This window comes from Plenodomus lingam (assembly GCF_022343315.1).
Source record: "Plenodomus lingam strain CAN1 chromosome Unknown contig_8, whole genome shotgun sequence".
In the NCBI taxonomy this organism is placed as follows: Eukaryota; Fungi; Ascomycota; class Dothideomycetes; order Pleosporales; family Leptosphaeriaceae; genus Plenodomus; species Plenodomus lingam.
This window is the reverse complement of record NW_027093972.1, coordinates 169,185-187,189: the sequence shown is the minus strand read 5'-3', so window position 1 is coordinate 187,189 and position 18,005 is coordinate 169,185. Positions and strand designations below refer to the sequence as shown.

Sequence of the window (18,005 nt, the reverse complement as noted above, 5' to 3'; positions counted from 1 at the left end):
ATATGGAGTTGGAGTTTTTAGGCTGAGGTTTTGCGGCGAGGATGAGTGGGGGTGGGAGGAAAGAGTATATAGGCATGTGTTTTGAATAATGGGTGTCATGTTCTCATTCCCTTTTTGTTGTTGTTGTTGTCGTTGTTGCTGCCGTCATCGTCCTTCGCACTCGAACCAGTGTCCAGAGCACCCACAGCAAGCGTTGAGAAATCATACAAACTAAATTATCTACATATTACTTACAAGCAAACCTGATCTTCCTGAAGTCAATCTAGACTAGGGCTTGGAGATGGAGAGTGGGTCCAACGTATGCGGTATTGTCTTTCACCATGTGGATGGATGGATGGGTGCTTGTTGTAAGATTGTGGTTATTAGATATGCTCCTCGCCTAAGTACATGCTCGTCAAGCTCCACTAGCGAAATGAATCACTCGTACAGCAGGTATTGAGCTCGAGGGTTGGTTTGGGATTGGAGGGCGGTGAATGTAGTAGGGTAGCGTTGGTATCATATTATTTGGGTCTGTGTGGCTGTGTGTAGGTCTAGGAGTGGGAAGGGGGGCAAATTGTTGTTCTGTGAGGATTGGTGTTTTTGTGGTATTACTCTTGCCTGCCCCATCTCCTGCCCTACTTTATTTCACCTTCATAAACCTAACATGCACCAAATCCATGCCCTTCATCCCCTCCGCCATCGTCCCAACCACCTGCTCAAACCCATCTATATTCCTAAACTGCTCGTGCGCCTCCAAACTCGGCCACCCCATAAACGATGTGAAGCACTTACCCACCACGCCCTCGCCCAGCGACTCATGCGTCGCCGGCTCCACCTGCCACCCGGCCACCAGCCCTTTGGCTTGCATGCCGGGCAGCGCAGCGGCAGCGTCTTCAAATGCCATGAATTGTGATTCGTAGGTCGGGGACGGGTACGAGGCCGGGATCCAGATGCGCAGGCATTCGGTGACGGGCATGGAGAAGGGGTCGGTTGGGTTGCGGGCCGGGCGCAAGAGGATGTGGTATTGAATTGGGGATTCGGCTTGGACGTGAGTCTGCATCTTCTCAAGGAAGGGGTTGTATTCTGGGGTTGCCATGAAGGCTTCGTGGGCGGCGATGGATTCCCATTCTTACGCGGGGGTGTTAGTGGTGGGCCTTGGTAGAGGGGGTTTTTTTATTTGGGAGGGGGGGAAGTGTGACATGTGATAGGATTGGATGGAACGCACCGATGACCATTTGAACAACATCAGGGTGCTCGACTTGGAAACCCCAATAGAATGCGTTGAGACCGGGTTGCTTTGCAATGGTCGCGATGGTGTTATTCCATACTTCTTTTGCCTCACCAGCTTCGAGATTGACACCTGCTTTGATGGGAATATAGACGACTTCGATGGTGCGTTCTGCCATGTTTTGCTAAAAGTGGAGTGAGGTTCGTGGAAAATTGGGGAATCTATGGTTCTGTGACTGATGCAGTCAGAGCAGAGGTAACCAAGCGGTGAATGGGCATCCTTTAAGTCAAGGACGGGATGCTTCGGGATCTCGATTTGCTTAAATCAGCTTGAGAAGTGATTAGCTACCTACAAGTACCGTGTATGATCCGGTCCGGAGTCAGGAGCTGTGCGGCCCGATCATCAAGGTTATACTGTGGACTAGGTAGCGACTTATGTCCGTACCGGAGTATATTTCCTGGATGGGGTAGTCCTACAATTCAACATTATCAAGTCAGTTTATTGCCCTTGTGGTACAACCCCACAATGGGCTTTGTAATGGCCCCACCATAGGCATATACGTGGAGTAAGCTATGAAACTTAACAATTCCCCGGGTTATGGCCTAGACCTCAGGATGCGCCGAGCATGGGAATGCCAAGGATTGAGAAACCTCAATTGCATCGTGTAGACAAGACCAACAAGAGGTCTCTTGCGCAAGATTGTCAGATCACGAGGATGAGCACTTCTGCGCAATATTCGCCATGGAATTGATGTACTATACTGTATCGGAGGGCTCTGAGCCGTCGAATTGTAATCAAGTCCACTTCAGTGCACGAGAAATGTCCATCGATCGTACCGGTATATGGTCAAAAGCTGAAAGCTGAACCAAGCGAAGAGCAAGACCTATTTGCGAATGGTGGGTGCCATATTATTCTCGTCTATCTATCGAGACGATAGTATGACTTTTTTCAATATGCTGACGCCATGCAGCATCGACGAGCCCACGTGTTGTTCCTATCTTTGAATCAATCCCATCCGTTCCGACGAAGGCTAAGGTGCGATCCGTGCCACTGGAGGAAGTTGAATGTGCAGCGATCGATACGTCACCGTCGCTTGCAGGATTTCTCGGTGCTGTCTAAACCTTTACGAGATCCGAATGAAAGCCATATGTCTTTCTCTTTGACTTGGAGCACTAGTGTATTGCAAGCCAAGCGGCGTGGAATGGTATGATCCATTCTGTCCAGCACTAAGACATCTGCGCACAACCGGCCAATTGATTGAACAAGCTTCGTCCTTCGCAACGCATGTACAACGAAAAAATGTCAGAAAACTCCCTATGGAATGTAGAAGTTCCGGCGGAGCTTTACGTCTTATTGGCTGAACAGGTTCCTCTGGTGGTTTATTGGTCTGATAAACCACTAGACACACGAGATGCACATGCTCATGACATGCCCTTGGGAGGAAAGCTCGACTCCTTCTTAAAGCCATCTTTGGATAGTCGAGCAAATTTGAGCGTAGCGAGATTGGCCCATTGACCGTTCCACTCCTTTAGTTTGCGCAATACGGCAGCGTCTTCCAGATCGGGTACCCAGAATCCAGCAGCATATTCGGCTTGCTCGACGGCCTGACTTTGCTCTATCATGGTTTGACGGGTCATTGGGGGCCTTCCTGGACGGCGCTCTGCTTTCAACTTGGCCAGCTCTTCATCATCACGGCCTAGGTAGTCCTCAATCATGGCCTGAAGTTCCGGAATAGTGAGCGGCTTCTCATGTTCTGTGGTAAAGGACTGGAATGATTTTATCCGCAACACTGGTATATGTCAGTTGCAATGTTCCACAAACCACAGAACAGAGCTACATACGATAGGTCCGATTCTGTGCCTCTCGCACTTTTGCCAATCGATTGATCTTATCATCGCGGCCTGCTGCACGCTGCAAACGCTGGGTATCGCGACTATTCTCATGCAGATTTGGCGTCTTGCCCTTCTTCTTCGTGATATGCTTGGCCACCTTACTCAAGCGATTGCTGACCATTTTTGCTGGTTTGTATAAAAAGTTTGTAAACTGTAGGGTGTCGGCCTAGGAAAATCTTCAAAGCCAGACATCAATCCCAATGACGCTAAACCCAATGTGCCTAGGCTGTGCGGGTCGGGCCTAGCGCGTTATATTCGCGGGGCGTGTCAACCAACCTGGCTTGCCCTTGCCCTTGCATACGCGATGGGTGACGGATGTTCACTGTGTGTAGCATCAAAGAAGACTCTCTCCTTCACTTTCCCTCGATTCGCCGCATCACGTGCACTGTCTGGGCTACAGCTCTTCCTTACCAAATCTTCAGTCTCCTACCTACCATTATGCCACGGTAGTGAACTCGATTGAGCCTTTGTTTAGGCGTGACGCGTGGGCGGCAAAGTGTGCATCACGATGGGCATCTCTGGTACGATATACCCCCCCCCCCCCCACCCTGCCACCACAATCATTTGCTAACTTTGGCCAGGCCTTCTACCGCTCCTCAAATCGATCCAGAAGCCATGTAATCTCAAGAAATTCTCGGGCCAGACCATTGGTGTGGATGCCTATGGCTGGCTACACCGAGGCACGGCTGCCTGTGCCATTGATCTGGCGCTAGACAAGCCAACGACCAAGTAGGCAATCGTGCATGGGAATTACTGGGATAAGGTGCTAATATGTATGAAGATATGTCGATTTCGTCATGAACCGTGTTCGCATGCTCATCCACTTTGGCGTCACGCCCTACCTCGTCTTCGACGGAGATAACCTACCAAGCAAGGCCAGTACGGAGAAGGATCGAAAAGAGAAGCGGAAGGAAGGCAAGCGATTGGGTCTGGAACTACTCAAGGTTGGCAAAGTAGCTCAGGCGCACCTCGAACTACAGAAGAGCGTGGACGTGACACCAGAAATGGCACGCATGGTGATCGAGGAACTCAAAACCAACAACATCCAGTATATTGTTGCACCGTACGAGGCCGACTCTCAAATGGCTTATTTGGAGCGCAAGGGCATCATCAACGGTGTTCTGTCTGAGGACTCTGATCTGTTGGTCTTTGGCGTCAAGTGCCTCCTCACCAAGCTGGACAAGTATGGCGACTGCATCGAAATCAATCGCAACCACTTCACCGCCTGTAGAGAAGTCAGCTTCGTAGGCTGGTCCGATGCAGACTTTAGAAGGATGGCCATCCTGAGCGGCTGCGATTATCTACCTGGAATAGGTGGATTGGGCCTAAAGACTGCCCATCGCATGTTGCGAAAACACAAGACGGTTGATCGTCTAGTCAAAGCCGCTCAATTTGATGGCAAGCTCAAAGTCCCTGCTGGATTCCTGACCGATTTTGAGCAGGCGGAGAAGACCTTTTTGTACTCCTGGGTATTCTGTCCCATTGCGAACCAGTTGGTCAATTTGACGCCACTGGAAGACGGTATCAAGGCTGCTGACATGCCATACATCGGAGAGGAAGTGCCGGCACATATCGCCGTCGAAGTAGCCAAGGGCAATTTGTACCCTCGAACCAAGCTTCCACTAACGGTTACCAACAAGTCTAAATCTACTGGGAAACCGCTCATACCTTCGCGACAGACATCGGCGACCGTCCAGACTCCTGATGGCAAAGCATCGAAGCCCATTGATTCGTTCTTCAAACCCAAGCGCACACCGCTGGCAGAGCTTGATCCGAACATCTTCACACCATCGCCTAGTCAACAAGTCCTGTTGGACCAGCAACGTAACACGAATGGTTGGGCGGCGGTGCCTGCACCAGTGGCACGTTTACAACAGCAATCAGTCCCACGCTCTGCACCGCAACCCCCAAGGCGCACATTGACCGATCCTACTGTCGGAAGGCGCTCAGTACCGAACCCGTCTAAGCGGCAGCGACTCTGTTCCGACTCAATTACCAACACTACGGCCGCTGGCAGTGAAGCTATTGTGCGCAGTCAATTTTTTCAATCTTCTTTGCCTGAGCCCAGTCCATCTCTGCGTCCTAGTAAAATGCGTAGGCGAAAAACTGGCCAGGATTTTGAGCTCTTCTCCGACGACTCTTTTCAGGACGCTCTGGCCAAGGTAGCGGACCTTGAAGAGGCGGCGTCTCAGTCTGATAAGAAGCTGCGCATTTTCAGTGACACACAGTCTAGTACAAAGAGCGATTTGCAGTCGACAGTGTTCTCTAGAAGGAGCACGGAGCAATCTCAAGACACGACTGGTGCTTTGACGCCAGCTACATCTCATGGCAGTCCGGCACCGGAAGCTGAAGCAGATAAGATATTCAGCGCTGCAACATCATACCAAATGGATGAATTGCGCGCCAAGTTCACTTACAAGGAGACGGCGTCAACATTATCAAGCCCCAGAACAAAGCGAGTCGCTCTCTCTCCGTTGCGCCGGCGGCGTGCAGAAGCATGGGCACCACGATCTCCGCCTTTCGAGACCTCAACGACACCATTACCTGAAGATCTTCCACCGTCAGACGTGAGTTCCTTTGTGGAGGACGAGAGTCTGGAAATAGCAGACTCTGCTTGGGCGGCAATGGAAGCTAAAGTCGTGGTAGCTGCTAGCCCACCTCCAATAACACCATCGAAGAGACGGCGATCTTCCCTCAAAGGAAGCGAGGACCTTCTCGTACCCGACAGCGAAGCAGAAAGCGATTGCTCGCCACGAAAACCCATGTTTAACCTGGCACATTTTGCCTTTGCTGGCTAGTGAGTGCTTGCTTAACGTTGTATATGATTTGGCATAGCATTATCACGAGCATATGATTTGTGAAGCATAGCGTTTAAGGCTTTGTTTTCATAGTGGGCATTCATATTGGCGCGTCGGTACAGGCTGGCTGGGCCACACCTGAGACATTTTTCCGAGAATATTATACGCTGAATACCTAATGCATCACATGTCATTGTCTCTGCTCTATCCACTCGTGCAAAATTCGAAGGGTGAAAGGGCTGGGCAACGTCCCCGACCCTGTTGATATTAGAACAAAGACGTGAGTGAGAAGTGCTAACAATTGCACAACTAACGCCTCCTCTCCGCCAGCCTTGTGCAGACAAAGACGTTGCGACTCGGTCATGCGCACACTTTGCTGTAAGTATGCATTTCTTAGATGAGCCTGTACCCCGAGCGACATCCTGCTGCTCTCGAACTCTTCTAAGAACAAAGACGGCTCATATCAACCGTGCACATACTGTGGTCTCTGTTGAGATATTCTATTCACAGGGCTTTGTCCTGCACACTTGTCTTCCGCATCCGTCTTGTATATTCCCACACGAGAGTGTATTTAAGTCGTCCCGTCTCTTGAGTCTGCACGATGTTCTTGTTCAAGCATAAAGGTAACGAGGGTTACCCGTCTACTTGTTGTATACTCTGTTCAGCGCACCCAATTTTTCCGAATCCTTTATATATCCATATAATAATATCACTCGGCATTTGTTAAGAGCCATCATGACTCCACCCACTCGTGTCTCTACGCGGGTGCGCACTTCCAAGTATGCCAACTTGAATGAAAATGCGATGACCCAGGCCATCAACGCGACGGCGGTGGCAAGGCCAGTAGCTGCACGCAGGCCAGCCGCGAAGAAAAGAGCGACTCAGAAGAAGGCTACCAAGCAGGCTACTAGGCCAACCAAAAAGTCTACCAAGACGCCCACTAAGAAGCCCACTGAGAAGCCTTCGAAAGGCAAAGACAAGAGAAGGAGGCGCCTGCCAATAGAACCAGCAACCAGGGCAGCAACTAAGCATCCAGCCAAATCCCGCAGGGAACCAACGCCGGAATCACCAGGGAGTGATGCTATCGCCACTCCTGAAGCCCCAACAAAATCAAGAAGCTCCCCGCTCTCCACTCCACCATCAACTGGCAGGCTCGATAGGGGTAGAGAATCAATCAACGTTCATCCCCGTGGAGAAGTCAAGGGACACGTCAAGTCTGGGACCAACGACATCAGAAGACGCCATGCCAAATCCAAGGGAACCACTTTACCCCAATCCAGCTCCAACAAAACCAAAAGTGGCCGTGTTGACAAAGTCCGAACGGGGGCTCGACCAGGCACCAGATCGAGTGATGTAAGACTGTATGGAACAGACCGAGCCGATTCCCCAAGCTACACCGGTCTCGACTTGCTATTTGACCATGACCATGACGCCCACGCAAACAAGGATTCCAGAACCACCCCAAAATCGAGAACGCAAATGGCTACCAAGATTGCCAGAAAGACTTCGATGCGGCCACAGGAATTTGACAGGAGGACTCCAGACGGACGCGTGGCCCAGCGCAAATCAGGGACGATTGTGACGCCGAGGAAGGCTAATACGGGGGCGAAGGTGAAGCAGACAGAGAATGTGGGTAGTGAAGAAGAGAACGATACTGAGGATACTGATATTGATGCTTGAGAAGAAGGAAGAGAAGTACCCAGTTAGTCGGGATCGAGGGATTCGTAACATCGATTAGACTCTTTTTTCTCTCGTTTTGTTCAGTTTGTTTCAATTGTACTCCTAATACTAGCTCTGTTTGAAAATGCATGATTTCATGTGCACTCTGTCGTCATCCACTTGATTTTCTTTTTTCTCTCTCCTTCCTATCCTCGCAGGCGAGTAGAATGACGCAATGTTGTGCTAGCAACTTGGCTCACTCTAGTGAAATCGCTAGCAGGAATGTGTATTTTGGTCTCTTTTCTTTTTGTACTAGTGTGGTCTACACAGCGTTAGTGATGCTTGTGGAATTTAGCTCAAGTAGTTTCGTTTTTTGAGTCAGTCAGGGGTTAGAGTCGAACGCTATATTGCCCAACATTGTTCAATTAAAACTCTCTCGTTGTTGTCTACTTTTCATCATGACTATGCTCCGGCCAATAGCATGGATTGAAACTATAATAACCTAGTCCTAGGGTAGGTTATCCTTCTTATACTAGGTAGAGAGGTAATACTTACTTTTAAAGATAATAAAGGGTAGAAGGACCTAGCTAGTAGTATTAATATCCTAAATAACTATACTCTACTTATAGGTACCTTATTAGACTATCTTTACTTATTCTTAAAATTCTAAAGTAATGCGCTTACACTTTGGCAAACCGCGCTAGCCTAGTAGAGGGTTAGCGCAGCCTCCCCCTATATATATCTACTATACAGGATAAATAGAGAGGGTAGACGTATATTAAATAATGCACTACTGTTGCAGGAGGGATATCAACCGGATCACGGAGCATCTTGATCCGATCAACCCTGATCAATACCCCTGTATGACCCACTATCTGATCGACTGCCAGCTCACTGCCAAGTGCCCAACAAAAAGCAGGAGCTCTGGTAAGGAAGGTTTACTGATTATTCACCTTCTAGTAAGGGTAGCTGAAGCTCTATATATATGAGTACGATCGTAGTAGATACAATCTAATGATCCATCTCCCAAATTATTCCTGACCTTAGTGATCCAAATTTCCACAACTACTATCTACACCTGCCCTATACTATATCTCTATTTATCTATATTAAGTAGTAGCTAAAGCTTATAATAATAATTAGTTGCCTACTAAGAATAGTGCTACTATTAATTAGCTAACTAAGCTCTAAAATAAATAGAGCCTTAATATAACTTATACTATAGATAGAATATAGAAATTATAATAAACCTAGTCCTTTTTTTCTATATATAAAAGTATAACTACTCTTATACACTTATACTACTTACCTAAAGTAGCTACTTTTAGTACTAATAAGTACTAGCACTTACTATATAAATAAAAAAGGTACTAGTAGTACCTATACTATAAATAAGAATAGCGTAGTTTATATAAATAGCGTAGTATACTCTAGAAAAGAAAATTTCTCTATTAAACTCTAGTTTTTACTTAGACTACTATAGCCTCCTATAAGTCCTACCTGCTAGGATATATAGTATACTCATTTTGCCTAGCGCTAATTAGTAATATATAGCACGCTAAGTCCCTCTATATTTATAGCTAGGTTATATAACCTACTTATAGATACTAGTATAGTAAAGGCTACTATCGCATACCAAGAATACGGCAAAAGTAAACACTGTTACCCTACCCAATAAGCTAATATATATGGTGGGATATTAATATGATATTAATATTGCGATAGCTACTTATTATAAACCTTTAGTCTTTATAGTTAATAATTAGTATACTCTACTTAACCTAGATACTAATATATTTATCTTAGCTTATTAGCTTACTTTATTTCTAAGTTATAATATTATATACTAATAAGTAATCCTTTAGGAGACTACTAATATTATCTATATCATAGTCTAGTTATATAACCTACTAACCCTATAAGATTTAGTATACCCTAGATAACCTAGTAATAAATATATTGCTAAACTAGGAGATATATTTAGGTAGAATTTTACTATTAATAAGTCCTTAGTAAAGAAAATTATAATATATATTACTAGTATATTTAATACTACTACTACCCTACTTACTAAGTATAAGCTTTTTTAAGAGTAGATAGCTAGTTAACTTTATACAAGATACGCTAGATTTATTCCCTCTAAGAATATAGACCTAAAGCGTGCTATATAATAGGATATAAGTAATAGGGATACTACTATAGAAATTTCCTTTAATAGTATATTAATATTAACGATTATAAATAGTAATTTATATATACCTAAAAAAAAGTACTAAGTATATAAGCTTATCCTTAAGAGGCGTTATAAAGTATAAGCCTAGATTGTAACAACTTAGGTAGGTAGGGCATCTAAAAGGTATCCTATACAACTTAAAGGTATATAGGAGTGCTTGTCTATATAGAAAAGGATAAGATTCCTACACCTATAGGTCTTGTATAAAAGGATAAGAAGAATATATCTATCCTAATTATAGGCGAGCTACTCTCTATATATATTAGTAAGTTAGGCCTTTATTAGGCCTAACTTAGTATAGAATAATAGGTAAGCAATTCTACCTTATTATTACACTACCCCCTCCTATAGATAAAGGATAGTCCCTATCCTTAGGATTAGGATTAGGTCTCTTATTAAAGAAAAGCTTTTGCAAAATAAATCTACCTTTACCTCTACCTTTACCTTTACTTCTTGTTCCTAGGGCATAGACCCCTATCCTTAGCCTGCCTATAACTAGCCCTCTACCTACTAACTTTCTTGTTCCTATATCCCTAATTTTTTAATTATTTAACCTAATCTATCTAAAATCTAGTAAGTATTTAATCTATATAATTAAGTAGTTACTAATCTAAATTAGAACCTTTAGCTATACTAGTACTAGTACTACTAGGAGTCCTCCCTATTACTTATCGCGCTCTCTATATAAGGGTAGTTAGGGCTCTAGCTAGGGGCAAGTTTAATAATTTTAATTTTAAGTTAAAGAATTCTAAGAAGTGCTAGTACTATATCTCCTAGAATAAGTATTGTAATCTAGTAAGTATCTAAGTCTAATAGGGTTCCTTTACTAATTCTAGTAGATTCCTTCTTTTATTAGCCTAGAGTACTCTACCCTTAGGGGTGCTCTAGATAAGTACTATAGCCTAGTAGCAAACCCTACTAAAGGGGATAAGGATAAGGATGCTGTAGTTACTTATTAGAAGGATATTAAGCAGTTTAAGGCTACTATTTAAGAAGCTACCTAAAACCTAGCTAAGTGCGTTATTATTACTAATACTTAGACTAAGGGTATAGAAGCTACTAAGATTCTTATAGCTACCTATTATACTACTATATCTAATTTATATTAGCTTTAGAATAGTATTTATAAAATAGTCTTAGTAGTTAGGGGCTTAATAAGGGCTATTAATACACTTAAGGAGGAAATAGCACTAAATTAGGAGGCAACCTTTATAGTGTAGGCTAAGATAAAGGCGCTTAATAAGAAGGCGTCTAAATTAGTTCTAGCTCCTACACCTACTCCTACACCTGCTCTAAAACCTGCTGCACTAGTTATCTAGAAGCTAGCTAAGAAAGGTAGTCTAGGTGCTATCTTAGCTAATATAGAGTCTAAACTAGGTTCTAATAGAGAGATAGATATAGAATAAAGAGGTTTCCTAGGGGTAGTGTCCTAGGAACCTTAAAGGTTCTAGGATAGTTCTAAATAGGATATAATAATAAATAGTAACAAGAATAATAGTAATAGATAGTAGTTAATAAATAATATATAGCTAAATAGGATATAAATTAGTTCTAATATTAGGTATAATTATTATAAAGTAATATTAGATCCTTTTTGCCTTTTTCCTAGGCTTAAATCTATTTTAGTAAGCTGCGTAGGGGACCTAGGTAATTTAGATACTATTAGTAGAATACCTATAATTTATAGGGAGCACCTATAAAGTTAGAGGCAGGATACTAAATAAGATTAGGATTGTGTCTAACCTACTTAACCTTATATTTTAGCTTAGATTAATATAATTTGCTAGCTAGGATTTCTTCTACCTCTTATTCCTCTATACCTTATATAGGGGTACTAGGGGGTTTTAGAGCCTCTTATCTAGGTAATAGGTCTTAGGGATCTTTGTATAGTATATTAGGAGAGAAAACGTTATAGATCTTAGAACTAGGTAGCAATTAGAGGCAATACGCGTTTCCTACTTATTCTAATACCTTAAAGGGACCTTCCTATTATTTAGATAGTTTTTAGCTAGGTTATAAAATAGCAAGATTAGTAGTAGATAGATAAATATAGTTACTAACCTTCTAGTTAACTAGATAGTAATAGTAATTAGTAGCAGAGCGTATTTAGTCTTAAGCTCTTTCTATATTTTCTTTAGCAATCTTCTAGGTGTTGTGTATCTAAGTAGCAAGGGATAAGGCGTCCTTGTGGTTTAGTTTCTCTAGTATAGTAGATAGGGTCTTTTCTAGTTTCTAATACTAACTTTACTTTAGTAAGGAACTAAAGAGGAGCTAATATAGAGCTATGCTAATAGATAAATATAGAAAAGTACTTTAGGCATAGTCTATTATAGGTAGTAGCTTGCTCTAGTTATCTTAGTAATAGGATATAAAAGGCCTTAGTCTCTAATTAATATACTTATTTATAATCTTAGTTTATCTATTAGTTTATTTATAGTAGGTAGTAGAAAGCTTAACTTTAGTGCCTATAATCTAATAGAACTTAGACTAGAAACTAGATACAAACTAAGGGCCTTAATTAGAAATAATAGTATCTAGAGTATGTCTAAATTAGTACACCTACTACATAAATAAGGTAGCTATACCTTAGGCGTCTATAGTTTTATAGTAAGGGATAGTAATAGCTTGCTTTAATAGGTAATTAATAATAACTATAATCTAATTATAACTAAGTTAATCCTAGGGAAAATCTTTAAAATTAATATATAGGTGCTGTATTAGTAGACTAGGGATAGGAAGGGGGTAGAGTATACTAGGGAGTTAGTGCTACCTTAGGTGCCCTCTCCTGCAAAGGATATAGTTTTAAATATAGCATTTACAGGTTATCTCTATACCTTTCTAGTAGTATTATTCGGCTAGAATCTAATAGGTTTTAGTGGCTAATAGGTAGGTAGTAGACACTTAATTATAAGCCTTACAAATTAGTCTAGTGTATAGGACTAATCTAGTACGCACGTAAAGTTAATCCTAGTAAAGAAGGAGTCTATTTTCTATCTAATAGTGCTTAAGTAACTCTAATCTTTCTATTAGGAATAAGGACCTATTTTCTTAGAGAAGAGTTTTAATAAGTTCTAGGGATCTAAGAGTTATAGGGTTCTAAACTGCTTTAATTAAAGCAAGGATTAGTAAGGAACGCTTAGCTAGGTAGTCTTGTGCTAAGTTAGAGTTAATTTAGGGGTATAACCTATTTAGGGTAATTATTACTTATAAGTAATTATCCCTTTAAGTAGTCTTAAGGTTAATTATATCCTATTCCCTTCTACTTAGGATATTAGCTTAGGCGTTATAGGATCTAGGAGTATACTTAATTTAGAAGTTAAAGGGACTTATAACCTCTAGCTATCTAGCTTGCCTAGCACTAAGGACTTTAGTAGATATAAAGTACTCTAGTGCTTAGTAGTCTATATATACTCTAATAAGGTGCTAAGTACTTATTAGGTTAGCACGCTATTTCTTAAAGGCGTAGATTATTATAAATAATTCTTTATTATAGATTTTCTAGTTAAATTTAGAACTAGTAAGGGTCTAACTAAAGAAGGATATAGGGTACTATTTCCTATTTAGATGCTCCTATAAGAGGATAGCTACAATAACTCTATTAGAGGCGTCTATCTCTAGTTTTAGAGGATACTTAGGATAGAAGTAAGCTAAGCTTAGGATTGCTAGTAGGGCCTTCCTAAGCTAGTTAAAGGCTTATTAACATTCTAAAGTCTATATAAATAGGGTAGTAGGGCTCTAGAGAGTAGTTAAGGGCTTAGCTATCTTAGAGAAGTTTTCTACAAATTGCTAGTAGAATCTAGTAAATCCTAGGAAGGACTTTACTCTAGTTATTGTCTTAGGAGTGGACTAGTTTAGAGTACTTTAACTTTGTTAGGATCTACCTCTAAGCCTTTATTAGTAAGGATATATCTAAGGTAATAGGTACAGGTTGTATAGAATTCGCTTTTCTTAATATTAGCCTGTAATCTAGCAGAACAAAGACGCTTAAGGACTTTTTAAACATAGTCCTTATAAGTAGCAAGGTTTTTAGAGTAGATAAGGATATTATCTAAATAGGCGATGTAGAAGTTGTCTAAATAATCTATTAGTATATTATTTATATAGCGCTAATAGGTTACAGGTCTGTTACACAGCCTAAATAGTAGGACTTTGCATTTCTAGGCACTATACCTAGTGTAGAAAGTAGTGTACTCCTCTAAGTTAGGGTCTATTTAGATCTTATTAAAGGTAGTATTAATATCTACCTTTATAAAAATTTTAGCTTTAGCTAGCTAGGATAATAGATTATCTATATAGGGTATTAGATACGCGTCCTTTTATATTAAGCTATTAAGCTTATAGTAAACTGTTAGGGAGAGCAACCTATTTAAACGAGGAGAAGTAGGAGGGGCAAGGTTTAATAGTAGTGATCCTATAGCAGAGGATATAGGTTTAATGCAGAAATATAGGTAAAAAGATAATATTGTAGAGTTAAAGTAAAGACTATAGAAGTTATATTTTTCCTATCCTCTAATCCTTTATACCTTTATACTATTTAATTCGCCTAACTTTTTAGGCTAAGCCTTGTTTTTCTCCTATATATCCTATACTATAGCACAAACCTCCCCCTCCTTTAAGCTTAGCCCTATTAAGCTTAGCCCTTACTCTCCTCCTCTAGGTTAGTAACCCTAGTTCCTAGCTTGTTAAGCTTTAGGTAAGGGAGTAGGAGTATCTAGGGTCTCTAATCTTAAACCTAAACTTAATAAGATAGTTCTCCTCTGCGCCCTTACTAGGCTTCCTAGATAGCCTAGCCCTAGGCGCCTAGATCCCTCTACCTTTTGTTCCTCTTTAATAGCTCCTAGATGCTTTTTAACTATATCTAGAGTCTCTAATTGCTTAATCTATCTATTATACCTCTACTACTCTCCTGCCTTAGTAGGCTATACCCCCTTAGTGCTAAAATAGGATTAGTCTAGTACCCTAGCCTCCTTATCCTTGCTAAATACAAGCTTCTTATTCTTAACGCAGATAGCCTAATTCTTCTTTAACTCCTTTACTATCTTAACCTAACTCTTCCTAATCTATACTCCTATCCTTTCTCTATTTAAATCTCCTATTAGGTACTTCTAGATCTCTACCTTTACTAATAGGTTATCCTATTAAACCTAATATATAATTGCCTTTAAGACCTAGGTAGGATAGGTAGCCTAGATATCTCTAGGAAATTGCTATTAGACTCTACTATATTTAACTAGGTGCCCTAATAGAGTCTTTAGGGCTATACTTATCTATAGGTAGGCTAGTGCAATCTCTATATATATCCCTATCTCTAGCACCTCTATTATTATTATATTGTCCTATACTTTTATATACTATAGTAGAACTATACGCCGCGTTTAAGTAGTAGGTCTAGTAGATCTATATAGTATTACTAGGCTTATAATCCTTACCTATCCTTTTTAATAGATTTCCTTCTCCTATCTTACTATAGGGCACTTCTCCCTTAGCTCTTTAGGCTAGTGCACCCTATCTTCCTATGCCTAGATATAGGCCCTCTTGTTCCTTCTTAACCCCCTATCTATCTAATTTACCTAATTCTTCTATACTTCTTTAAATCTAATTAGGAGCTTAGTATAGTTATCTTAGTCCTTATTATTAAAAGAAACTAAGCCTTAGATTATCTTAAGCCCTTATCCTAACTACGCTACCTTAGAAAGGTTTACGTCTACGTAACAAAAGAATATCTAGTCTCCTGCCTAGGTGTACTTAGTGTAGTATAGGTATAAGATTAGGTTTATAGTTTCCTAGATTATAGTATATTAGAGCTAGTATCCTATATCCCCTTATACTAGCTATTAAATAATAGAGTAGTATATAGTCCTACACTACCCTAAATTAGCTACCTACTTTATCTCCCTTAAGTGCTATTTATATATCTTAAAGTACTTATCTACTATTCTTACTAGTTCTAGGTCTTTATAGATCTAGGTAAAGGTGTCTAGGGTTATGCTTCCTTTCTATAAGAAGCCTTAGTAACTCTACTTAAATCTTATTACCTATTATAGTTAGGCCTAGTTAATTATTAGTTCTATCTTCTTTAGCTAGTAGTAATAAGCTTACAAATCCTTAGAGGTGTAATCTTAGTTAAATAGCTTAGTAAAAGCTACTGTAGTAACTAGGTTAGCTTGTAAATTTCCCTATTCTCTAGGCTTATAGTATAGCACGTTTAGCTATCTATTACTTGCCTCTATATTTAGAGTCTAAGTATAGAGCCCTATCTTGCTAGTAATAAACTTTAAGTAGCTAAAGTATACCTAATTTAAATCCTGTACTATCCTCCCCTTAGCATCCTAGATAGTGCTGCAATTAGTAACTTTGTAGTACTATGCTTTAACTAGCTTCCTTTGCTTAGTATTATTAAGTACGCTACTTCTAATCCTAGTAGTAATTAATTATAGTGTAGAGCGTTAGTTTTTACACTAATAGGGCGCTTTATTCTTAACTATAGTATACTTATCTTTAGTAATACCCTCTTCTTCTAGTATTATTATCTTAGTATCTAGAATCTTATTAAGTTCCTTAAGTAGTCTAGGTAAAGAGTTGCGTAATTTATTTATTACCTCTATATTAGTATCCTATAGTTATAGGCCTACTACTATATATTAGCTAATAATTCTAAACTCCTAGTAAACGTTCTCTTCTATCCTTTTTAAGAGCTAGGCAGCGTGTCTTCCTTAAGCTCTTGTTATCCTTTGTATAGGCAATTCTACTAGAGATTCTTCCTCTAAGATATAGGTAGCTAATTTAATTTCTCCTAGGGTAGTATCTAGTATATTCTCTATCCTTTTCTTATAACTCTATAACTCCCTTGCTATGCTTCCTAACCTTAATAGTCCTCTATTCTAGACCACACTCCTATCTAGTAGTATAGTCTAGGCGCGTCTAGCGTAGGATATAGTCCTAGGTAGCTAGTTATAACCTAGATTCTTAATCTCTTGTGTTACCCTCTCCTCCTCTACTTTCTTTTTAGCTACTTCTCTGCTTCCTTACAGAGAGCTAGCTAGAACATCTTTAATTTCTTTTAGCACTAGTATCCTATAGTTTATTAATAGCCTTATACCCTCTTTTTATATCTATTTACTAGGGGGGATTATACTAAGTAGCACCCCTACCTAGTTCTCTAACTTCCTATACTATTGTAGCACTAGGCGCTAAATCCTAGCGTAAGCACTATCCTCCTCTCTATAGCGTATATTAAAGTTGCGTAGGTTACTTATACCTTTAAGCGTTAGTCTAGGTAGGGTATATAGGCCTATTATATAGTAATAAATAATTACCCTAATATATTATAAGAAATAGTCCTCTAGTTCTTCCTTAGCCTTTAAGATAGTATCTACCTTTCCTATTAGCTTAGTAATTGTAACCTAGACCCTGTGCTAGTTAGTAATGTTAATAAAATTGTCTTTTAACTAGTTTTAACCCTGTATTCTATAGTATACCTCTAAGTTTAGGAAGCTAGTAAGCTAGTCTAGACCTACGCAATATAGGAGGTACCTTACGTCTATATATCCTTAGTGTGTCTAACCTACTTATAGGGTAAACTAGCTTAGGTATTTCTAACTAAATTTAGCGTAATTAGCGCAGATATACTATATTGCTAAGCGTATTTTATTAAGCTATTTCTTGTATATATTGCGCGCTTCCTTTATAAATAGGTACTATAGCCTAAAATTAGCTACACTACTATATAACTGTATAAGTGCTAGGCTAGACTCTATAAAGCTCCCTGCTACTATTATTAATCCTAAAGTTTTATTAAAGTGCTCCCCTAGTGCTCCTATAAAGTTATCTATAATATTCCTCTATTGCGTAATAGTGCTTACACGCATCTTATTAATCTAGCTACCTATAGTTACACCTCCTTTCTATAGAAGAGGGATACCTTTATAAAGTGCCTAGGTCTACGTGTTAAACTCTTTAGGCTAAACTAAGTCTAACCTTTTAATAGCTAAAAGACTCCTCTATTGTAACGTATGCTAATAGTCTAGTGCAAAACTTCTAGGTGTTATAGGCTATAGCTACAACCCTCTAGGTTATAGGCTTAACCTTAGGGGCTGCAGGGAACCTGTTAATATTAGGGATCCTAGTAAACTTAGCTTAACTACTAGCTGTTTTCCTTTCTAGACTTCTAATAACTATTTAGGGCTCGTTATTTTATTTAGGATCTTCTAGTAGTA

At 40.3% G+C, this 18,005-nt stretch overlaps 5 protein-coding genes across 5 annotated transcripts; 3 read left to right on the top strand and 2 right to left on the bottom strand.

Moving 5' to 3' along the window:
• Positions 1-279: 279 nt before the first annotated feature.
• Positions 280-1,385, bottom strand: IAQ61_010103 (uncharacterized protein; the record flags this gene model as incomplete). The annotated part of the gene is made up of 2 exons (XM_003841428.2): positions 280-1,107; positions 1,205-1,385. The coding sequence occupies 2 exons, from the start codon at positions 1,383-1,385 to the stop codon at positions 620-622; spliced, it is 669 nt and encodes a 222-aa protein (XP_003841476.1). The 3' UTR covers positions 280-619.
• A 563-nt stretch (positions 1,386-1,948) lies between these two features.
• IAQ61_010102 (uncharacterized protein) lies at positions 1,949-2,326 on the top strand (the record flags this gene model as incomplete). The annotated part of the gene is made up of 3 exons (XM_066098662.1): positions 1,949-2,028; positions 2,078-2,103; positions 2,178-2,326. The coding sequence occupies 3 exons, from the start codon at positions 1,949-1,951 to the stop codon at positions 2,324-2,326; spliced, it is 255 nt and encodes an 84-aa protein (XP_065951207.1).
• Positions 2,327-2,628: 302 nt separating this feature from the next.
• On the bottom strand, positions 2,629-3,220 carry IAQ61_010101 (uncharacterized protein; the record flags this gene model as incomplete). The annotated part of the gene is made up of 2 exons (XM_003841427.1): positions 2,629-2,996; positions 3,049-3,220. 2 exons carry the CDS (start codon positions 3,218-3,220, stop codon positions 2,629-2,631), a joined length of 540 nt encoding a protein of 179 aa, XP_003841475.1.
• A 387-nt stretch (positions 3,221-3,607) lies between these two features.
• Positions 3,608-5,897, top strand: IAQ61_010100 (uncharacterized protein; the record flags this gene model as incomplete). Its single annotated transcript, XM_003841426.1, has 3 exons — positions 3,608-3,620; positions 3,681-3,828; positions 3,881-5,897. The coding sequence occupies 3 exons, from the start codon at positions 3,608-3,610 to the stop codon at positions 5,895-5,897; spliced, it is 2,178 nt and encodes a 725-aa protein (XP_003841474.1).
• Positions 5,898-6,632: 735 nt separating this feature from the next.
• Positions 6,633-7,577, top strand: IAQ61_010099 (uncharacterized protein; the record flags this gene model as incomplete). The annotated part of the gene is made up of 1 exon (XM_003841425.1): positions 6,633-7,577. The coding sequence occupies one exon, from the start codon at positions 6,633-6,635 to the stop codon at positions 7,575-7,577; it is 945 nt and encodes a 314-aa protein (XP_003841473.1).
• Positions 7,578-18,005: the final 10,428 nt, after the last annotated feature.